We start from the raw sequence: 24,836 nt of genomic DNA, 5'->3' as shown, positions 1-24,836 counted from the left end.
TTCTTTGCAGGGATTTCAAAATCATAAATTTCCTTCAAGATACCCTCATTGTTCCTGAAGGGGAACAGAAAGAAAACCCATGTCAATTCAGAAATCATGCAACAGTTCTGCCACGGTATAATGAAAGGGTATTTGACTCAGGAAGATCCTAATGGGTGCTGTAGGATTTCCAATAAGAAGGTTAAGAACCTAATTTTAGAAAAACCCAAAATTAACATATCTTGTGCTACATCTAACCTTTGAAGGACTATGATTTTTTTGGTTTGATACACATATATTTGTCAGAGCAACTGTAATCCAAACATCCTCTATTTTATTTCAAGCAAGTTAGTTGCAGTAGAATAGAGAATTTTCACTTAGATTTCTGGATGGTGATCATCATGACTACTATTTTTTTCTCCTTGAAAACTTATGATAGCAAATGGTTAAGAACTCAAGACTTAGCCAAAATAGATGCCTTCAGGTCTTTAAAAGTAAAAGAAAACTTCACACAAAATATTTTCCTGGATGAGAAATTTTATCAGCTGAGCAGTAACAGAACAGTTAAAAGGAACTAAATGCATCAAGGATACCTAGTATGTTGCTGGTGTGAACTCAGTTCTGTGGCATTTTTTATACACAGTCTTGTATTTAGGAGGAACACTTACTAAGTGTGACAAGATAGATACTTGGGTTAGATGATACTAAGTGCTTACAAGAAACAATTGTTCTTCCTTTCAGCAACTCTCACCTGGTTAAATCTAAGAAGTAATCAGGCTTTCAAAGGTATTGTTTCTGGCAGTAGAAACTCCCATGCAGGCAGTGTGCTAAACACTGCACATACTGATAGATACAACTACCATTGCTGAGCCTTCCACTCTTCCATAATTCTCAGAGCCTCAGAGAGCTGAGAAGTGAACAGAGCACCAACCATCCTAATACCATAAAAACCAACAGACACCCTATTTCATTGCATGGTAGTATTCTGTGTTCTCTCTCTTTGTATAGGAAACCATTGCAGCTTATAGAACCTCTCTTGTCTGTTGTAAAATACATCGCTATTTTTCTTGATTCAGAGCAGTTACACACAGTGAACCACATTGATGTTTGATGCAACTCTAAATAATCCATTAAGATAAACAAGGGATAAGATTGCTTCACTGGCTGTTAACACAAAAGATGTTGGCTCTAACCTAAGCAAAGGAATTACACATATCAAGACTGTATCAGATATACCTGCTGCTTATTCAGTACAACAGCATCTGCACAGTTATAAATGTTTACTTATCTAAAATCATGAATAATTGAAAGTTTAAGAAGAAGAAATCCATCAAGGAGAAATGTATAACAAAACATGTATTATTTAGGAGAGGATACGTCCTCTGATCAATCTTGTCATCCAAAGGAGCCAGCACTGTGCTTCTTAAGGCTAAAATGTGCCTGTTCTTTGCAAGCAGTACCATCAGAGCAAAGATGTTTAGGGGTTGAGGAGGGGGTTGTTTATGGGCTGCCTCAAGACATCAGGAGGCATTCACTGAGGACAGTGACCAGGAAACTAGTGGGATAGTGCCTTATCATCAGAGCCCATGAACAACCCAGCAGCTTGACACACCTGGGGCCTCTGACTCTTTCCCAGAGCTCTCTTCACGTTTTCTGTGAATTTCAAGCCAAAGAGTACTGGATGTGAAACAGATGTTGAGCTGTTGTGAATGGGAACACTGTAATGGGGAAGAAGACGATGAGCTTTAAAAGCACTGTGAGAATGCTGGATGTTAAGACTCATAGCAAAAGACAAGAGCAGGCAATGTTACACTGAGTGAGGGCAGAAGGTTTCTCAATGTGTCCTAGAAGCAGCTTAGAGCAAGATACCACATGGCAACAGAGCCCATGGTAGGAAATGAAGACCCAGGCAGAGTTCAGACATGGACACCTTTATCAATTTAAGCAGATGTCCTGAGGTTAAGAACCAACAACTGAAGAGACTTGCTCTTTTTTGAGCATCTGAATAACAATTTGTTGCTAATAAGAATTCTTCCCCAGCACTGGCAGCTGCAGTAGATCACAGATCTGCTCCAGTGTGCATCTCTGCAGAGACAACTATACAGGGCCTTTAGCTGCTCAAGTACTGAAGTACTTGACCAAAATGTCAGGATGAGCAAGACAGATGCTTGGACCAACCAAACACTGATGCATTTCGTGGAGGTTTTCTGCATTTTTTTCCCCTGTGCAGCCAGCATGGTGTTTTGCTTTTTCTGTTTACCACCATTCCTAAACAGGTTCACGAATTAAGACTCAACTGCAAATGATCAGTGCAGGCTTCCAGTTTGAATACTAATAAACTTAAAAAATAGAGAATTTAATTTACTAGCATCTTTGAATGTTAGACATTTTGGATACTGTAACATTTTTGTAGAGTATATACATACTAAAATCCATAGTTTTACAAATGGCTATTCTGTGAAATGTTTTGTACATATAGATACATTTTCAAAGTATACATACATGGATGGGTACATTTGTATTACTCTGGAGGTTTTATAGGAGCCGCATACTTTTTATTTAACCTCTAAGAATACTGCAAGCAATACAGATTATTTTAATTAATATTTAACACAATCCCGCCAGCATCAGGCTGTGATGGGGAAACTCCCTTTGCTCACAGCCACATAGAGGCAATATCCCCAGCCACTAATCAGAACAACTTCTACAATAATTTAACACTTCCTGCAAGCAAGAATTTAATGGATACAGGGAAACAAGTCCGTAGTATGTCAGTGCAGGTCCTGCCAACCACCACTCAGCTTCCATATATCCAAATAGTTTAACAGAAAGGTACCTCTCTGGTCAAATTGCAGAGTGCTCTGTACCCCAACCAAACAGAAACTAGATCCAGCTGCATTATTAGTGTCCATTTTCAGGCAAAAAAATCAATACCTTTCAAGTACGAAACTCAAGTCCTTGTAAGCAGTCTAGTGCCAAGTATGTTCTAAAAATGATCTACAAGAAGCCCTGTGATGTTTAAACCTTACAATTGTTAAAAGCAAGGATCTGTTTAGCTCAACCATCAGAATGAAAGACAAAAAAAGCCTTACATAAAATAAGTATTTACGTTAAATACCAAAAGGCCAAAACTCACATTTTTGGCTGAGGATATACACACAAACTTCTTGAATTAATTCAAACCATAGAAAACATTTACTGTTGGAACTAATAAGCCTATTTCTCAGCATCAATTAGGCCTATAGGAGTTTGACAGTAATAGCTGAGTAGTCTCATTAACAATTACAGTTTTGTGCTTTTAAGGTAAACTCATTAGCCATTACAAGGACTCCAAACAACAGCAAAGTAAGAGTTCACAGTCTTTGCCAGCTGAATAGGTTGCCAGACACTACAAGTAATTTTATATTTCTGTGTAATATATGGGTTACAATGTATAAAAATGCCCTGTTTTGCCTCAAGGACAAATCTGAGTGTAGAAGTTTTAAGAATACAAGAATCAAATACATATTGAAGACATGTAAAATTCCACAGGGAATAGCAGAAAATAATAAGAGCTCCATTAGGAAATAATCAACCAGTAAAATCAAAGAGGGCTTAATGGAACAACCTTTTTAACATTATATAGTTCTGCTGCCAACACACACAGCATGATCAAAGCTTTTCAGAAGGATTAAAAAAAGCACCCAAAACAACTTCTAGCAAACTCCCATATGAATTCTCCAGAAAGAGCACTCAATTACCATCAGGGAAGCTACAATTCCAACTATGCTAACAAATAATAATGAGCATCTTGGGCTATTTAAACACAGACAGTATCATTGTGCAGCAATCTACACTTCTAATAGAATGCAAGCTCCCTGAGGAAGAGATCGGGGTACTTTCATACCTAGAAAGCAGGGAGTGCCTTAATCTAGAAAAACAACAGCTAGACCTTGTCATTCCAGACCTTTTAGATTCTTTAGGAAATTAAAAGAAAGTTAGCCTGTAAAAGATCCTCAAATTAAAGAGACAGGTAGCAGAGATGCAAATATTCAAACAAGCTCGGACTTAAAGATGCCTTACTTCTATTCTCTAAGCAAAGAGAGGGTCTATAAGCTGCCCCACACCCCCATCCCCATCCTCCTCCACCAGTTTGATTCCTACAACCTCCAAGTCTCATACGCAACAATACAGGAAAAAGTGAACTCTCACCTTTCTTCTCTCTGGCAATTTGTCGCACTCCTTCTCTGAACTCAGAAAGAACTTGCAGGTATGGCATCACTGTAGATTCAATCTGCAGGACCATTATTTCCACAGTTAGCTAATCATCATTTAGACATAAAACATGTCCTTACCCACTTCATATTTATGTGCTGTTGGATGGAACTTGACCCTTAGGGCAGATCTGTATCAATAAAAATTGTCTTTGTTCTATTAATGTCAAAGGATAGACGATAATTTGCATTAGCTGTCAATTTTCCTTTTGTGCAGATAAAATCAGCTTGTGAAGTTCAGTCTCTCCCCATTCCCCTTTCATCTCCTTTCAGCTAGGTCCACAACTTCCACAGGGCTACGTTACAGTCCAGCTAACTATAATGCAGTACAGGGATAAAAATAGCACTCAGATGAATTTGCTCCTTCATGTTCTGTCTTTTCTTACAAAGGGCCAGCTGTTTATCAAACATAATACCAGGTGAAGCTCATGTTAGCACTTATTTTCATTAGGACACAGATACGTTCCTCAGATGTTAGCTTATGCTAATTGTATGTATTTCCAATAGAGTGCAGTTGTTTGTAGTCCTCACACAATTCCCTCTCCCACAAACAGCGGGGAAAGATTACTGTTGAATTATTTCAGGTGTAAGTAAATGCTGGTCATGAAATCTCAGAGAAAAAGTCCTGTGAGTCCTGCTCTCAAGGGTGGTAATTAGCAACAGCAAGCTATTAGTGGACAGCAGTGACCAGTTACAAAAAACAACTCCAGTGCTGTCTGCCAACACTTCTCTGGAATCCCAAGAGGAGAAGCCAGGCACCCAGGGGACTGCTTAAATTAAAAATTTCATTACTTTGGAGGGTAGGGGAGAAAGAGAAAAAAAATGCGCACTTTCGTCTCCCTTAGAATATCCACATGTCTGAGCTAAATTAAAATTCACTACTGATGAGCTTGGTAGGGAATACTGAGCATCTTCCTTATTGTATCATTCCTGGAAATTTCCACAGCACACTAATGTAAGTATTTGCATGGGCAATTATCAGATGAGTGTTCATTCACGTTCTTCAACCACAAGCAAGCTTTCCTCTTCCTTTGATGAATAAAAAGTTTAGCTTTTTTTGTTACGCCAGTAATGTTTCATTTATTCCTTCTAAGGAGGAACAGAAACACGTGGTCACACATCTTTAAATGCAGAAAAATACTTGAAAACAGCACTGATGTGTCCATGACAGATTTTTTGCATGAACAAAGCAAGCAAAGTTGATAGTTTTCACCTGGAGTTATTTCTCCTGCCTGTATCACAAAATGTTACTGTTATTACAGAGCCCACCAGCACTTTCAAGAGGTATCCCTGAAGTATTTCCAGAAAAGTTCTGCATCACAGCAGAACTGGTTGGATCACAGCTGGGTGACAAAAGCAAAACAGCCTTCAAAAGCCACATAAAAACTGTGGCTACAAATGAGATCAGAAAAAGAGACTGAAATGTGGATAAAGCTCCAGCTGCCTCCAGGCTGGTTTTGGTGTACCACAAGGAAGTTTAATCAGTATAATTATATTTTTGAAACTACTTAGCATACAAATACTTGTAATGAGTCTTTAGAATGTAGCATGTGCTGTCTGTAATTCACATGTGGTTTCTGAAACAGTCATCATTCAGAAGACAAGGTAATTATTTTTCTGGTTGCTATACAATTTGTCTGTCATTAAATCAAACAAACCTATAAAAAACCCCAACACTTAAAAGAAAAATCCTGCTTCCTAAGCCAATTAATTACGTCAGATTCAAAAGCTAAAAACATAAATAATGTAATTCAGGTACATATCAGTAATGTCATCACTTTAACAAGCCTTCAAAGGACACAGAGTAATTTTGTATAGTGTACTTTGTCCTTCACTTACATTTATGTTTTGACTGTTCCCTCCAACAGGAAAACCAAGTGCATCATCACTTTCTATGGTACCAAAAATCTGGTCAAGGAAAAAGAAAAGAAAAAAACCACCAAGTCACAGGCATGTGAAAAGTAAGCAAAATCACATGTACTAAGCTTTTGAATAGTTCTCATCTAACCCACAATTCACAAATCTAAAAAGATGATGTTTTGATTTTTAATTGTTACAGAATACTAAGCATTGGCTTTCAGATTTAGCATTAAAGCTGTCAGATTTGACATTCTGACTTCATATTTTTTCTACTATCTAATTTCCTGGCATATGTTGGGGGCTCTCCACTATTCAAGGGAACATTAGCTGAAAATATAATGTAACAGAGAGGACTCAAAATCCTTCCTGCTGCAGCACACGCTGTAGTTTGGGGTTGTTTCGGTTGGGGTGTGGGGGGGAAACCTCTAGGGACCTGTAAGATTTAAACAAAGACTGATCTCTACACACTTGAAAACACAACTGTAACAAATGCACAGTGCAATAGCAACATTATTACTTAATGTTACATACCTTTAGCATTTGAGTGAGATAGGAACTGATGTTTTCTAAAAGAAGTCTGTTTGGCATTTGTCTGGAAGACTTCTTCGCAGCAATATAGGAGTTACTCTGACTGACTAATGAACGCATTTCTTCTAAGACAGAGCGAGTGTCAATATTGTCACACAGTGACTCATGAATTGCTGCCTTCTTCTCGTAAAAACTAAGAAGAAAAAAATTGGGTTTTACTACTGATGTCAGAAACACCTGCAACTTACTCTGAAGAACCTCTATTAGAAGAGTAAGGGGACCTAAAAGTGAGATAATCTTTTATCGGTCACAGTTTATATTTGAAGGAAAAATGGATGAGCAAGAAAAAAGGCATTATCATGATGCTGCTGTTTTGCTGCTATGGACAAAGGCAGGATAATCTAATTGGCAACAACTATCCAAACAAATTACATCAAGCACTTTTTCAACAACTGGCCTTTTCATGCAAGTTTTTTTAAAGGAGTATAAATTGCTTATTTAGTATCTTCTTGTGGTTACTTTTTATTTTTTTTTTACACTATTGCTCTTCTATCCCTATGTATCAGCCAAGTACCCTGTTTAGTATTATTCCAGGAGGGAGCACCAGCGTGGAAGTTAACTTACCACAAAGTGCATTTTTATGAATATATTACAAGTAGATAAAAGGAATAAATTCAAACAAACCTTTTTCCAGTTTGTAAATAGACATAATAAATAATATATTAATAATTAATAATTAAATAATAATATATATATTAAGTACCACTTCAATGACACAAAGCCTTTTCGAACAATGTACTTTTTCCAGAGAAAAGAGAATGAGAAGTGGTAGCAGAAAGGAGACAAAAAAAAATACCCACTAAGCATCTTCTATTCCTCCCACTTCTTTATGCCTTCCTTTTGACCTCTCTATTATTATCTTCTCCCCTTTTTTTAAAAATCTACAAATCTCTACAAATCTCGAGTTGAAGATCAAATTTTCAGAGGACACCACTACACAGAAACATCTGCACTTAGTCCTTCAATAGTCAACATTCGTGACCACAAGCGAACTGAACTAGGAACAATTTTACTACTGCAATGAAAGATGCTTTTATTTTAAATTTCAGACATAATAGAAGTCATATAGGAAGCTGTTGGCATTACAAATAATAATGACAGTTTGATCATAAAAGTGACAAAATTCATATCACTGTGTCAACAACACATTTTCAAACACTGGCACTGTCTGATCTTTTGTGGTTTTAGTCAGGTCATTTAATTTCTGTTTGCATCAGATTACTCACTACACTTTCAAATGTGTAAAATACTATTTTTCCAGTTGTAACCGCTGGAAATTATTGGTCACTTCTCAGATAGAAGGACAGGATTTCAAGTAGTGAAGAAAACGACAGCTATCTAACCAAAAAGTTCTCTTTCCCTTCACAAACAGTGTGACAAGGCATGCCAGTGTATTTAATATAAACAAAAGGGAAACTAACAATTTCATCTTATTTCACAAAGTTATCACAAGATTAAATTAATTGCTTGTAAAGAGTTGGAAGGAGCAGTGGAAATGCTACAGACATAAATATCACTATAAACATTGTAAGTGATTTTGTAAGGAAAAAAAAATTAAACATGTAGCTACACAATGGCTATGCAGAGAGAAGCAGAAATGCTCCACTCACTTTTTGTTCAGCTCTGCTTCTTGACTTTCCCATTTCTGAAACTGGCCTGTCACATCAGTGGGAGCTCGAAGAATATCCTTCACATTTAAAAAGAACTCCTATAAAAGAAGAATATAGCTAAAAATCAGTTTCAATTAGACATAACCAGGACTTACTACCAAAGGGCATTATTTCTTATTGAGCCTTCTAAACTTTGTGAGTTCAACAGCACTTCAGCCAGGACTACTGAAAGTCTGTCAAGACAAAAAAACCCACACATTTTGCATAACTCAGGAAATCACAGCTGAGCTGTAATTCAGTTCTGTCTCTTGGTTCTGTCACTGCATGATACACTATGATACTTTAACAGCAAGCTGCTCATAATATCATTTTTAAAAAGTTTAGGCAACAGTTCTTATGGCAGATTTTAAAGTTTGTTGCTAACAATGGAAGCTGAAGAATAAAATGGCTTTATGGCGAGGATCTGTTTCATGTTGGCATCCAGCTTGGCAAAATGTCATTTTAACCTGTTCTGTGGCCCAAAACAAACATTTTACATAAGAGGCAGAATAGCCTCAGCTGGACAGACCAAGCTCAACAATCTCAAAATGCTGTAAAGCATCCTTTTGGAAAATGTGGGTTTCAATTATGGCTTCAAACAAAGCAGGGACAGGACCTGTGCCTGACCCCTCACATGCCCACAAGGCACAGAGGCAAATGCTCCATGTATGTGGTGTGGAGACAAGGTGGGAATGATACTCCCTCTTTGGCTACATTTGTGTAAAGTCTCACCTGGTAGACATGTTATGAGTGTTTTGGACTGAGTTCTGTAAGCAAGCTGAACTGAGAAACTAATCTTGTGTGTAAGTGCCAAGCTGCTCAGAGATGTCAAAACTGGGAAAGAGCACCCAGCTGCAGAGAAACGTAGCAATCTGGAATTTACGTGAGCGTTCAGTGGCAGCTCAACAAACACCGTGACATCCTACCTGATGAATTCAGAAAGCAAACTCAGCCAGGGAATAAGGCCTATATATCCTTGGAGTTCTATTCCTTGAAACACATATGACAACGCAAAGTTTAGAGCTGGAGAAGGAATGGAAAACCTACTTACATTCATAAACTTCTCATACTGAATAGCTGACTCCATGGTATTACTTGAATAATCCAGTGTATCCTTCCAAGAGTGCATGAGGAAAGCCAACCGTAACTGTCGTGCTATTAGGAGTTTCAAAATAAACAAGGAAAATTGTCATAACCTAAAGCATTTTTATGGCCTCCAGTACTGCAGTGGCTAAGAACCTAATTTTTAAAATTCTTCCTATCACTACATGTACCAAAAAAGCAAGAACTCTACTATCCATACAGATAATACCGACAAGGAACAGAAAAACAAGGAAGCTGTTCTGAAGTTAGTGAAGAAGAAAGATGTCTGAGGTTACACTGAATAACAAAATTACCACAGTTACCACTGGAAGTACATCAGAAGTATTCGCATTCCAAAGTAATATTTACCTGTATGTTTCTTCAGTGCATCTTTTATGGTAATAAAATTCTTCAAAGATTTGGACATTTTACAGCCAGCAATTGTTAAGTGGCCGGTATGCAGAAAATACCGAACCCAGTGATCATTTTCAAAGTATGCCTGCAGAAAAAAAACAAAGCCCAAAGACTCAATACTGTTTACATACACATCCTGAAATAGGAGAACTTAAAGAATAAAATCCTGAGAACCAAAACATGTGTTTCTACAAAACATACATCAGGTTTCAAAATTTGAAATACGGATTTATGTAAGTTGCAGCCAAAGCGAAGCACGTTGCTTTTTCACTGCAGAAACTGAAGGCCAGTTCATTCACCTCAGACTGTGCCAATTCATTGTCATGGTGGGGAAATCGGAGATCAAACCCTCCTCCATGAATATCCATTGACTCTCCCAGAATGGATCCAGCCATTGCAGAACATTCAATGTGCCAGCCTGGACGACCCTGTTAAGAAAAAGACATTACTTGACTACCAGCAATTGTCTAAGCGGTTATGGATCTGAAGAAATGGGATACACTGTTACTAAAACAAAAAAAAAAATTCTCAGTGTCAGTTTCATAAAAGTAAACTGTTGCATTTAAAGATCAAACCTGGCATACACATCTGTAATGTTTGATTATCCTGTTTACTGTTCTTTTAAAAAGTACATTAATATTTTTGATCACAAGAGAAAAAATGGAAATAGAACTTACTACAGATAAAGCTTATTGATAAACAGAGGACAAATGACCAGTAACAGCCACGAAAAGCCTGCATTGCAAACTTCTGTTTAAAAAGTGTCAAACAGACTGTTTCACGTCCTAAGTTATTAAATAAACATTAACAACTGAATCTTATGACTGAATACAATATCTCCATAATTTATACATTGTTAATATGAGGTGAGGCAAAGTACTTGTGTAACTGTGCTATTTAATAAAGTGTAGAATATCTAAATCCTGATTACCATGTCCTTACCTTTCCCCATGGAGAGTCCCATGAAGGCTCTCCTGGCTTGGAGGATTTCCATAAAGCAAAATCATTTGGAGAACGCTTCTCACGTAAACATTCAGCTGAGATGCTCAGGTCACCTTTAAAAAGAGAAAATGTAAATATACACATTTTACACCAGCATTATTGATTTTTGGCCTTGCTGTACCTCACATGAAGTGAATTTAAAAAAAAATAAATTCGAAAAAGACCAAACAAACCCCCAAATCACTGAACTGTCAAAAATCTTCATAATCAACCCTTGATGATCCTTTGGGACTTTGATTAATGTTTGGTTGACAGGATACTTGACAACTATCAGCTGCGCCGCTTTTTAAGTTTTGACATGAGATTCATCTACATTCTCTCAGCAGGCACAATTCCAGTATTGCAGTTACAGAAAAATAAACACAGAAAGAAAAAACCCTATACTCATTGACAAGTAAGATTGCAGAATCAATTCATTCCAAAGTTAGATGGATCCAAATTAGGACTACTAGTGTCTTGATGTGCATATACAAAATGATCACAGGATACTTTTTCCACCCCTAATCTCAGCTGCTGCACAGAATGGCTGTTAAATGTTAAATAGCTACATTTACTGTTCTGTTGCCGTCACAGACGTGTTATGCACTATGTGCTCTTAGCTTCTTATGATCAATTAGGTGGTACTCTCATTATAACATCTTTAAAACACAAGAAATTTACCATTTCTGCACTACTGCCCAAGACTAAAAGTGGTCAACAATACCACCTACAGCATAAAAATCCAAGACAGATTAAGGCTAAGACTGTCAATGTTAAACTTCTCAATTAGTTTTGATGTACAGGTGGAGATACCTGCAATCTCCATTGTTTGGAATATGATACGTTATGCACTTTAAATACAGAAATATTTTGCTTTTATTTACATTAATTGCAACTTTCACATTTTAGTGTTTCTGCTGCTTGTCATAATCAAAATTACATTATCTGTCCAGGTAACAACAATCATCACAAATGAGTCAAAGCAGCTAACCTGACAAGTAATAACTTGATATCTGCATATTCTTCACTAGTTACATTAATCACTCGGCATCAGTCACTATTTGCAAAAGGACATAATTTAAAAAAAGTGACTGGTTACATGGTGGAAATTACATATTTATGTTACCACAAAGACAGTGGTTTACCTATCACCTTTTATTTCACAGAGATTTCAGCTATAGTGGTTTAAAAAAAGGAAAAAAAATCATACCCATTTTAAGTGGCATCTCTCAGATATCGCTAGTTTCACTTAGTATGAGTGTCCTGATTTCACCTGGTACAAGTGCTATAAAACCTATTAATATTCTTTTTATACACTTTGTGGCTGATTTGCTACTAAAACTGTACAACCTTGGGAGCAGATAACAAATGAGTCTGGCTTATCGAGCGTTTTAAACTAATCCTCTGCTATATCTCTTTTCAAAAAAAATCTATATTTGGATTTAGTTCAACACAACAAAGTTTACAAAGTAAAAACAGTTCTCAGTATTAAAAAGGAACCCACATATTTGTCATTAAATAACCACAGCCTGATGTGGAGAGCTTTCGCCTGGAATGTGGAAGACCCAGCTTCAAGTCTTTGTTCCTACACTGAACCAGACGAATGGCCAAACAACTGGGCTATGGCCAAATGACTGAGCTATTCACAATTCTAACCAAAGAAAAAAACCCACAAACAAACAAACAAAAAAACACCCCAGAAACATCCTAGAATAAATAACGTTTCTTGGCATTTTCTAATTAAAAACTTGCAGGGAAGTACTGCCTCAAGCCACAAAACTTCGGCAAAGAAATCTGTTGGTAAAGGAAGTGCAGCAGGTAAACAATTCAACTCTGAAAGTAACTGATTCCTATGTCACTGAAATCAATTGAAGAGACCAACACATCATCAGTTTCTTCAGCAACTTAAGCAAATGTTATTTCCCCTTTTTACCTTCACCCTCTTGAAGAGCTTTTTGATCCCCTACAGCTTCAGGAACCAACTTAGCGTACGAGTGTTTTTCACTGGCATCAAACTTCATAGTATCAAAGTACACAGATCCATTGGACACATACCTGCAAAGTTAAAGATCATTATTTAGCTAACTTTCTACCACAAGTTAACTGATTTTTATCCCCAGAATCACTATCATAAGTTCTCTAGTGAAACCACTCACAGTATGGTACTGCTCAGTATTGTAAAGATGACTTAGCTGAGCCTAAGTTTTAAGTTCTTACCATAAAGGCTTTGGACAAATCATTGAAAGTCATAATAAAATTGATGACAGGGAAAACAACTAACATCTTTTGTAAAGTTCTTAAGAGGTGAGACATCAGGTAGCAGTCACAACAGAAGAGATATCTGCAATGCCTCTAGGACTTTTAATATTTTGCAACAATATAACATAAATCACATTTGTTTCACAGTCCATTTTGTACTCCTTTGCTTTCCTCATTTATGGCTGCAGCCATAACAGCCCTGGCACAAAGGTAAGTTTCAGGATGACCATGAATGCTGATAGTTCAGTGGAAAGAATTTTGAACAGTCCCCCTGCCCTTTTTTTTTAATGTATGTTTAAAGAAACATACATTAACGAAAAATTATGGCACTCAGAACCACAGCCTTCATTTATTCACAATCAAAATAGACTTATGTCAAAAAATTCAGGCTACTAACAGAAACAGAACACCAAAATTTCAGATGGAAATCTCTCATGATATCTAGAGACTTCTAGAGCATTAGCTTGATTTCCAAATATAGACAATAGACAATGGCAGAACAAGAGTTCACAATTACCATTTCTAAAAATTTATGCTATTTACAACTGATTTCTAGCTATCAACTCAGGTGTCAACTTTTTAAATCCCTTGCTGAAGGCCAGAAATCAAACACAGTTCAAGTGAATGGGACTTTGACTATTTATTCTAATGAACAAGGATTTCACCCTATAAATTTAATAATCTAACCTCTCTTTGTAGGACATCATAAAAAGTATGGAATAGCACATTTTCACCACGTGAGAAATAACAGGTCTTTTGCAAAAGAAACTGAAATTTCTTTATTTGATGAAAAACTGCTTCTGGAAGAGATTACTATTGCTCATGAAAACAGAGAAAACAGCTCACAGCTAAGTGCTGAAACCAGTCATTCTGGCTTTGATGCAGTATAAGGGTACAACAAAAGCACCCAGTAGCAAACTTACCCATAGCCATTATCCACAATCTTCTTCACAAAATCCACAATTTCTGGCACATATTCACTAACCCGTGTTAAAACATCTGGAGGTAAAACCTATGGATAAAAAGTAGAACTATATATACATATATGTTTATACATGTGTAAATATGCACTAAATATATATATGTTGTATATTGGTTAAAAATTTGCTCAAAAGCAAGTGCTAATAAAATCTAACACTCCTATTTCAAGCTTTCTGCTCTGAAACAATGTGCTGTGGCCATTTTTATCTCAGCCTTTAAGGTGACATTAACAACAAACTAGGAGATGCCAGCTCTTCTGGCAGAACAGGCAATAAGTCCCTCTGATTTGCAGGTAAATAAATAAACCCTCACTGATCTGAACCACTGCATGTGACACAGCACTTCATCTGTAACAGACAAATGTCTTCTTGATTGTTATCATCACATAACTTCTTAGTGGCTGAAGACTTTCAAGTAGTCAGTCTAAATGCTGAGGTTGGCAGGGGTCTCCTGTGCAGCTGAGAGATTCCACCTCAAACTTCTGGATCAGTTTACGATTATTAACCCACGTTACATCAAGGGGAAGGCATGGAGTGCACACATCAAACCTGATCACCAACTAAGTGACTGATAACAAGCACAACAGATTTAAGATCGCTGGGATGGAAACAGAACAGGTGCTAATTTAACAGCAGCCTACTCATATCAAAGAAAATTCTTGAAAGCTATTAAGGAGCTAAATCATATTCTAGGTATTATAAGGCACGACACATACACTTTTAGAACAGAAAACAGTTCATTTACTTACGTTGAGCGCTTCCATATCTTTATGAAATTCCCCTTCCCAGAATTTGGGGAGCTTTGAGAATATGGAATTGTCAGTCACCTGACTGCCAAATTTTGTGTCCAACCAGTCAGACAGCAAATCTTTGGCTTCTTCCAACAGTTTCTATAAAACAATGACAGAAAGTGCAACTGATCAAAGACTTGCCCTGTTTGAATTCTGCAGGAAGATCTTATTCTGAACAGAGAGGTTTGCTTAAGGAACAAGACTCTTGGAATGAGGCACTTAGTTATGAATACAGAGTAATCCATGTTTCTACCACATTTTTATCATATTGCCCTTCATAAATATAGATGAAACAATCAGAGAAAGGAAGATAAACTGATAATTGATATCTGTTTTGATATTAATCCCTTAAATTGGCATCTGGAATGTATGCTGTAAACACCAGCTGGGACCTGCAGTTAGACCACATCATCTGTTCACCCATTGCTATTGGATAATCTAACAGAAGCCTTACTGTGCACATTGCTAAAAAGTGTCTGAAAGACTAACTTGAACATCAGCAAGGACACATTTTAATCTTATATTGAAAGATTACATTTTAATCTTATATTAAAAGATTACATTTTTTACACTAGGATATAGTGCAGAAGATGTGATTGCTTAGATTTTAGTGGTTTTTAAAATTCTGTTAGGTCAGTATATGCTTTTATAAAGGCACTTGATATTAGAATAGCTGGGCCTTTTAAAAAAAACATAATTTAGAGTGAGATTCTTCTCAAGAAGGGGAGCACATATTCTGTATTTCCCACAGTAATTATCAGAAATAATCTGAAAGGAAGAAAAGATCAAAATGGAAACCGTTTACTAAAAGACACGAGTTGTATTGACTGACTTGGTTACTGGGACAGAACCAAAGCGCAGTAAAGTCAACATGATTACTGTCACTAAATGTAATTGTCTTTAACAAAAATAATCCTGAGCATAACTTTGTGGGATGTATTTTCTTCTCTGACCAGAGACAGAAACACTTGTGTAGAAAACTGCCACCAGTACTGGAATGTCAGAAACGCAGGTTCAGTAACCTATACTGAAATTAATTCTTCAAGACAAAATCGTCAAAGAGAAGGTCTAAGTACATAAAATAGAAAAGTCCTCATTGGAAAGGTAAAAAATAACTGAATAATTATCACAGTGTGAAGAGAAAAAAATCCCTAATTGATAAACACAGCATCCAAAATCGAATTAAAGAATCAAATTTCCTGTATTGAATGCAAAGTACTGAAAAGTTCACAGCCCCACAATTCCTCTTCATATGAATAAGAAGTTCCATAACGTTTCAAGGAATTACTACCAGCTAAATATTATTTTTAAACCTCTTAAGAATTATAAGCCAAATATAAAATATACAAAAGAGCTCAAACTTACCTCGTGACATCTGTTGATCTCTTCTGCAGGGAGTTTTGCTTGCACAGCTTCTTGTAGAGGGTCAAAAGCAGCCTTCACTGCATTTTGAATTCTTTCCAACATTTGCTTTTTATCTGGGTCTGTTGTCTCATTTAATTTAACTGAAAAGAGCTACAATTAAAAAGAAATTAGAAAGCCACTTGCAGTATAGTAGCACTATGTTCCATACACAATATCTTAGCCACATAGTACCTTGCTAGTGATGAATAATACATTATGCCACAGAAAAAGCTTTTACATCAATCACTGAAACATTCTCATCAGAAATAAAGCTGTAGTCAAAAGAGTTTAGTTTGCAGCTGAATTCAGTTTTTCAGAAATACTTTATAATCACTACATCATCATCATCATCATTACTGTTATTTTCATTTTCTATGCAGCTGATCACCTTACTTACACAGTTTTTTTCACAAATCTGCAAAGAATAACCTTTAATGTGAAACAGAGAGAGATTAAATGCAATGCTTAGGTCAGGCAAAGATAGCTGGGCAAAATTTCCACACCTCCTGTTCCCGGGCCTGTATTAAATTAATTAGAATGACAATCTCTTTGTGATCTGTAGTTCTAAAAATTACCAGAGAATCACCTTTCCTCACCTTCAGTCCAGAATACACAATTTATTAAATTCCTAAAGCTTTGAAGCCTTTTTGCTCTTTCCAAGGTCATCAGTGGTACAAAAGGGAAACATCCCAAGCTTTAAAATATTACAGACATTCCACCATTTAAAAACTCTTTTAAAGGATTAAAGTTAGAATTCTAACACACAAACAGCCAAATGCTTTTTGAGCAATACATACACTCACAAATAAATACTAGGAACACAAAAATTTGGCATGCCTTTTAAAGAATTCATCCATTCTAAAACAATGGAAAAATCAAAGTGATGTGCAGTTCAAATGACATTTCTAATTTGTGTGGTACCAGGTCAATACAATAACTGAAACAAGCAGAAAGAGGTAGCAAAGCATGAGGCAATTTCAGATGCTTTGCTACATTATTGAGTGAGAACCTTAGAGATTATGTAGCAAAGATTAAATATCATGCCCACCTCTGAGGCAGTTCTAACATCTTCAAGAAGCTGATCTGGTGTTGATTTGTTCTCTCTATACCGCTCAAAAAGGTAATTTTGTCTTGCTCTCTTGATGATCTACAAAGCAGAAATATGAAAATATTTTTGTGAAGTGACACATAGTGATACATAGTGCAAATAAAATCTATTACATACCAAAGGCATTTCAGAATACCTATAAATTTACCAAGCTCCAAGATTTACATGCAGTAATGCAGATTAAACACACCATACAGTTACCTCAACAGAGTCAATTAATTATCTTAACAACAGGGAAATAAAATAAATTATCTTTCTAAAATACTTAGTCTTCTTTATTTATGACAACAGTCATTTATATATGAGAATATAGGGTTTGCTACCATCGGAATGCTACAAAACTGAGAAAATCAATACCTTTTTGTACAAAATGTATGTCTAAGTTAATAAGTGTAAGGTTTATCTTGGCTTATCAAGTGGCAACTACATGTGACTCTCTGACTTCCATGCTCAAAGTACAGTATTTTAGATTGCAATTTAACAAAAAACATTACCTTATCATCAATATCTGTAATATTCATACAATAGAAAATGTCATATTTAAAATAATCCCTCAAGATTCTTCTCAGGATATCAAATGAGATGTATGACCTAAAAACATGAAAGATACAGGAATGTTTTTAATGAACACCTCCAGTGTATTCTATTCTATGCACAAACCACTTCGATCGCAATCATTTTACAGCAGTTTTAATTCACCCACATCTACTAGTAAGCTTTTAATCACACAGTGACATAATTTTATAACATGCTTTTAACCTTAAATCTCAAGCATCAAGTTTAGAGAAACGTGTTTTCTAGTAATACACTCATCTAAATAAAGTACTCTTTTCTACTAATCTTTCATTTCCAATAGGCACTGTTATTACCTATATCACGATAAGGAACTGCGGTACCTGGCATGTCCCATGTGAGAAGCATCATAAACTGTTGGACCACAGCAATACCACAAGACCTTTTTTCCATTCTGAGGCTGAAATATTTCCTTAATTGAAAGAGAAGATAAAGTGATCAGAAGAAATTGAAGACACGATCTCAGGCCAGTAATAATACACTTGGAGATTGGAACACGAAAACATGGATTATAATTCCAACAAATTTTTACCATAAACTGAGATCACCACTAGCTTTATTTTGTAAGAGAGATAACAGGGTGTGGCTGCTTATGTCATCTGCACTCTTATGAATCCAGATATCAGGTTACAAAGATCTGGATGAGGCAGGGCATTATTCAAGCTGCAATTGTAAAGGTTCTCTTTTGCACTGAAAAAGGTTACACAGTATAATCAGTTCACACGTACCTGGATACTACATCCCATGTAACATTAATATTTTTAATATCTCTTGTTTCCCAAAGGACTTTCAAACAAAACCACAAGAAGTTTTACCAGTTTATATAACAACTATATAATTGGCAGGACTTTTTTTACACAGATAACATCCAACGAAAGAAACTGTGATTTTATTCTGCTCACACTGCCTGCATTTATGTGTATTACAATTGAAAGCCAGGCTATTTTGCATGACAACTTGCAATTGGGAACTATATACTATGCAATATACACATACAGACACAGACTTAGAGTGTGTGTACACTTAGTGTGTGCATTATAACACCTGCCCATCAAAAACACTTGACTGATACAGCATTTCTGGCACGTGCTTGTTATCATTCCGCAAAATACAACCCAGAGACCTGACTATCAAGAGAGCAAACACTTCAGAAACAAACGTTTGATGACTGCTCTAGCTGTATTTCTATGGAAATCTCCACTTTTCTTTCATTTACACACCTTACTGCGAGTCAGGCTGTTGTAGAGGCAGAGCTTAGAATGTTTTGTCCCTTCAGGGGGAGACCAGGGGGGCTGCACACGTTTGCCTTTACCTAGGAGAAAAAATAGTTTAAAGAAAACTGAAAAGACATTTTCCACAAACACACTTGCAATATAACATTTTCTTCTTATCACATCTTTAAGTTATTTCAAAAGAAAAAAACTCCACATATAAATAGACAAAGCAGCTTCAATCCTAGTAATCCAGCTACTTCTATTAGTCTCCTACAAAGCCACCAAAACCAAAGTAAATTATTTCATTCTCTTTTATTTTGTACTCTCTAAGTTGCAATTCCTCACAGTTTTTAATCCCAGTAACAGCAAGGAAGAGGGTATAAAAGTAAGAGCATGCAATTCAGTTAAATCATTACCAAGAGTTTTCAAATTTAATGAATTATTAATGAAGTGTTATGGCAGTCCTGGGCTTTCTGCAATGCCACTGACTTTACTATGATGGTGTATCACAGATCTCATACAGAATTTGCAAAAACAATCTCCAGAGACCAGAGGTGGTCTCTAGAGCCAATATTGACAGAGTATGTGTACTCAGGGTAAGAGAGAGGGGAAATGGAAAGGCTTTTTATCATACATTGCTGCTATGTACACAAGGCATTTTTGAACACACTCATTTAACACAAATATGCTCCAGTTCAGCAAGAGGCTACATTTTGCCATTAAAGAGAGTTGATAAAGCCCAGAGTAATATTAGTGGCAATATTCTTGCTTTTGTTTTCTCTTAAATTTGTAAGAAGTGACAGAGTTGTTAAACTCATGGGGGTTTTTTCAAAGTTGCAGTTTGCTATGCACAGAGCTGTTTACAGCTGTAATGATATTAAACTAATTATTGCATTAACTAGGAATGAAAGCAAACCAGAAAATTCAAAAATACAGCAAGTTTGCCAGCTTAATACACACAGCACTGTCTTTAGGAATTCTCATGGTATGCATTTTAACTGCAATTAAAATATTATACAAACTATTTGTTTTGACAACAAAATTGCCTTTCTGATCCTGTGTCTCAGGGTGCTCTTCATTAAATCTGTTTCTCCCAATATCTTCATATACATATTTTGGCTGAAAACCTTCAAGTAATGTAAACATTCATGGTATAAAAAATTTAATCTCTTTTAATCTTCACGTTATGAATCCATGGAAACATGTGTTGATTCTAAACATTTCATTGCATGAGGTATTCCTGAACAGAATACCTCAAGAGCAGTGTATCCATAACACAGGTCATACACCAAGGGATGGATTTGTTTACTCTTTGATTTACAAAGATTACACTGGCATGCTTAATTGTGGCCAACGCTTCCCTCAGGGAGAAAAAAAGCCTTTGTGGGTTAGTCTAATAAAAGATAAATCTGTAAAGCCTTCTTTACTAACAACCACACAAACGCTAGAAAAAACCCAGATACTGCAGCCTAATGTTCCCAGCTTGTGAGTTAGGTGTCACGTTATATGCACTACAGAGACACCCAGGGCAAAGTATACTGGTTAGTCTGTTCAAATACACCTCTGCCAGCTACAGCCTGTCCCCTGGTTGAACTGAAGTTCATTTGCTCTAGTCCACCCTGGGGCTCTCTGGTACATCCAAAAAATCCCCACTAATAAAGGATTCAAGGTCTAGTAAGCGTGGCAGATTCATGTGTTACTTTCACAGTGAACACTGCAGAACCCCATTCCAGGACTCCTGATACATGTGCACAAATCATGAAGATAAAAAGACATAACCCTTTGGAAAGAGAGACTTAATATTAAAGATTTCGTGGACAGGAAAAGGGAAACCTTTTCTCATACTGCTCTACCCTGATCCATGGAAGTCTACAAACTGTAGTTAGTGGCATAAATCTGCTATCAGAGCCAGGGGTGCAGCTGAGGTCCCTTCTCTGCTGAAAGGAAATCAATAACCAGCACAAACACTTGCAGGCACACACACACACACACACACACAAAGTCTACTCACAGCAGTCTGATTTTAGCTGCTGGTCTGCTAGGAATTGAGAACACATATGATGAGAGGTTGTGAGAAGATGGCATTGAAGTAATATTAGTCAACAACCAGCAGCAAAAATGACAGACACTGTGCATTCATTTGTAGGTACTGCAAGCACTATACAACAGCTCTGTGTTATTATTATTATTTCATGACTCCTTGAGCAAGGATCTCACTATAAAGCAATTAAATTAGACTAGCTCATTGGGAAACAGCTCAGGACAGTGATGCAGCTCCCAAAAATGCCTGCACCCATGCTTACATGATGACCTAGATTAACCAGTTAGTATTTCCTCAAATCATCAGCAATGCCTAAATTACCAGAGTTAAAAAAGAACCCCAGACATCCTTTTTGAAATGCAGTGTTAATAACATTTGTAAGAGGAAGCATTTAGTTTATTTTATTGTGAATTTGTATATCATACATCTAATATTTAGTTACCCTTGCAAGGAAAAAGGTGGACTGAGCAAATCCTGATATTTTAAGGAACAAGCCCAAATTCACATATTCTTTTACAACCCAGAAGCTAGCTAGCTTTTTAAAGAAAATATCCATAATCAGATTCTGTACACCAAGGAATTTTAAAATAAAAAAATAATAATTTGGAAACAGCTTTAACATTCAAACAGGTCAGTCTCTATCAATTACACAGTATTTGTATGCAAGAAGATTGTTATGACTTTGAATACAAGTTGATACTATAAATTTTAAGGTGTGCAAGAAAGTACAAAAGGGATCTTCCAGGAATTCTCAGCAGTAAAAACCAATACAATGTCAGCTAGTCTATAACCTGCCCACCGGTTTTATATTACTCACTTGTTTGAAGTTTACAAGGCTCATTTTTTTCACTGCTGCCATCATAGATTGCTTCTATGTGTCTGTACCACCGGACAACATGGATATACTGGTCCACAGGTGGCCCCGAAAACTTTCTGAACACCTCCACATCTGCATGTGAAAATGTGAACCCCTGGATATAACTACGAGTGCTCAGGTACTCGTTCAAAGCCTTCACCCTGGCTTCCTCTTCACTAATGCTCAGAATAAAACTGTAGCTGGAAGCTGTAAAGAGAGGCACAGGACATTTGGTCAGCATTAAAAGAAGGAGATCCCATGACCGAAATATATCCTTATAGTATACATCTCCCTCTGCAAATTAGCTCTGGCAACTGACAAGAAATTTGAGAAAAATATGTATTTCCTATTAACAGGATTATGCTCATGCTGTTCTAAGTTTTCTGAAGACATCATTACAAGGAGTAGTAAGGGCAAAAGCACAAGTCCTTTCCATGAAGAAATATAATCTACTGAAATTGGAGACAACTCTTTACACAGAGGGAACCTAACCAGCCCCTCTTTTCCACGCTGCTAAAACAGTCATCCAGCAAATATTTAAATACAATTAATTTTATACACTGAAGTTAGGCTGTGAATATGTCTACTGAACTTGAGCATATCCTTGAATCTTTGCAGGACTGTTGCCCACATGCAGGCTCCCAGCACAATGCTTGGTTACTCCTATTTGCTCTAGAAACCCAAAAGTTCAGCTGTTGCTGAATATTCCCATACTTCTCCTATACCGCTTTCTCTCCTCAGCATATGAATTATATTTCAAATGAGTAAGATCTACACAAACAGAAAGGATATTAGATTATGCTTCTCTCTCACAATTTTTTAATTACATGATCTCTTTGGAACACAGGCAAAGCAAGTTCAGTTGTGTCTCATCTTTACAAATGCAGGGACACAGAGGAAGCAGCAAAAAGGTTCTCTGAGTTGGTGGGGATGCTGACAGTGAGAGTAAGCCCTGTGCAAGGCAGTGGGTACAAAGCACTATGGAGGTTATGGCTCTGGGGCAAGCCACTCCCTTTAGGTAAAGGCAGCATTCCTATTTTCCTGCAATGATTCAATGTTCTGTTCATGTTCAAAGTACTGTAAAAACACTAAGCCAATATCCTGCTTAGGTAGTGAGCCAAGAAGGTAATTTAAGTCAAGGTCATAGGGCAGTAAAGTGAGAGAGGCAGTGTGAGAGCACCTGTCCCTGCTCCCAAACCACGACAGAGATCATGGCCAGAAGTGTTGCTTCTCACACTGAAATGAACATCTGCACAAGCAGTTCCTAAAGCACTGGAGGTACTCACAGACCAATGCCCTTGGAAAGGCAAGAATGGAAGGAGACAGGGAAGTGATGGATATGAAAGGATGTGAGGAACTGTACAACTGAAAAGTTTTTCCAAATATCATCAGTTAAGGCTTTATGAGCAGCTTGTTTTCTACATGGAAATCAATTATTAAAATATCCAACAGCAAGTCAGAATTACATGGAAATGGCAGCTAGATACCAAGCATGTTTTTGTTTGACTCTTTTGGGTATAAATGATATAAGATAGCACATAAGAACTAATAAAAAAGATCAATGATTTTAAAAAACAATTTAAAAAACAGAAGTTCACAAAAGATTCATATACAAAAGCAAAGACAAACTCATGTAAAATCTCTCTGAAGACCTACCCATATAACTGTTCAGTATAAATAAGGAATAAAAAGGAAATAATGGTTCATAACTAGACCTTATGGGCTTGTTTTACCCAGCTGAATGGGATTCAGTTTCAGCTCACATAGTTCATTTTACTATAAACTTTTCAGGCTCCTAAGTATTTACTGATGTTTATCATCACAGAACTTCACATGTTTATACACATGAAATAGTTTGAAATAGTTGTGTTCATTAACTCTGGAAACCTAAGACATAAGTCTTCCTTGAATGTGAATTTTGTATACATGAATCATATGAGGGAGAATGCCAAAAAAAAAGTATTACAAGAATGATCTGTGTAGAAATGAAACTATATCTCAAAGAAAAGATCTTGGAAGATCTATTGCAAGGAAATCAACACTCAATTTGCAAAATATGATTAGGGTTATTATGACCATTATTCACACACCAGACTGCTAATGGGATGTAAGTCAGTGAATATGAAACAATGTAAGCACTTTACAACCACATCTGCAAACCAATCTAAAAGGGAAGTTGCACAAACTTACACACAAATCCAACAAATATGACAGAACTCATACAAACCAATTTTGGCAAGGAGAGATGGCAAATACTGCCTGTGAGTATCAGTACCAGCTCAGCTCTGACAAACCAAAATTATTTTAAGCAATCTTGGCATACACATTAATACTTGAAATTATGAAGTTTAACCTGTGTCTGGCTGCAAGAGCAACAGCAGACTTGAAAGCCTAATACATCAAATACTCATGTAGCCCAGGGGACCTAACAGGAGGATGTCTTTATGCCGAAACAGATCCCTGACTCAAATTCAGCCCAAACTCACAGCCATGACTGGGCACCACAGCACGTGCAGTACAGCAAGAACACACCTGAGCAGCTGTTGGCAGGGTTTCCTCAGAGTGCAGCAGTAGCTGAGCCACAGCAGTCTCGAGCTCCCAGCAGGCTCACTGTACCAATCTGAGTGTCCCACTTTGGTTTCACAGGCTGTGCTGAGCTCCAAACTTTATTTTCTAGACCCACAGCTACTTTTCAGAACATGACAACTTGAAGCTATGACAAATGTGTTCTACTCTCTGCTGCAGCCAGTTGCAGATACAGGCAAAATATCAGTGTTTGAGAGAGTGCTGAGTGATGCCCCAT

The 24,836-nt window shown here is 36.8% G+C and overlaps 1 protein-coding gene across 2 annotated transcripts in view; it reads right to left on the bottom strand.

Annotated features, from left to right (window-relative positions):
• The window catches only part of CARS1 (cysteinyl-tRNA synthetase 1), a 33,914-nt gene that overhangs the window by 6,094 nt on the left and 2,984 nt on the right, over positions 1-24,836 (bottom strand). Inside the window, exons 2-18 of one of the 2 annotated variants that reach the window (XM_032690059.1) lie at positions 21,995-22,240; positions 19,143-19,234; positions 18,246-18,334; positions 17,844-17,940; positions 17,290-17,388; positions 16,203-16,352; positions 14,796-14,936; positions 13,990-14,078; positions 12,741-12,862; positions 10,769-10,881; positions 10,126-10,254; positions 9,782-9,911; positions 9,381-9,484; positions 8,291-8,388; positions 6,624-6,813; positions 6,072-6,140; positions 4,171-4,252 (exon numbers count right to left, since the gene is read on the bottom strand). In XM_032690059.1, coding sequence (XP_032545950.1) covers positions 4,171-4,252; positions 6,072-6,140; positions 6,624-6,813; positions 8,291-8,388; positions 9,381-9,484; positions 9,782-9,911; positions 10,126-10,254; positions 10,769-10,881; positions 12,741-12,862; positions 13,990-14,078; positions 14,796-14,936; positions 16,203-16,352; positions 17,290-17,388; positions 17,844-17,940; positions 18,246-18,334; positions 19,143-19,234; positions 21,995-22,240 — 2,040 coding nt within the window. The remainder of the gene's footprint in view (positions 1-4,170; positions 4,253-6,071; positions 6,141-6,623; positions 6,814-8,290; positions 8,389-9,380; positions 9,485-9,781; positions 9,912-10,125; positions 10,255-10,768; positions 10,882-12,740; positions 12,863-13,989; positions 14,079-14,795; positions 14,937-16,202; positions 16,353-17,289; positions 17,389-17,843; positions 17,941-18,245; positions 18,335-19,142; positions 19,235-21,994; positions 22,241-24,836) is intronic. The other variant, XM_032690060.1, reaches the window with a different exon arrangement.

The sequence above is a fragment of the Chiroxiphia lanceolata genome, chromosome 6 (assembly GCF_009829145.1).
Source record: "Chiroxiphia lanceolata isolate bChiLan1 chromosome 6, bChiLan1.pri, whole genome shotgun sequence".
NCBI lineage: Eukaryota > Metazoa > Chordata > Aves > Passeriformes > Pipridae > Chiroxiphia > Chiroxiphia lanceolata.
Note: the sequence above shows the minus strand (reverse complement) of the source record. Positions and strands in the feature narration are given on the sequence as shown.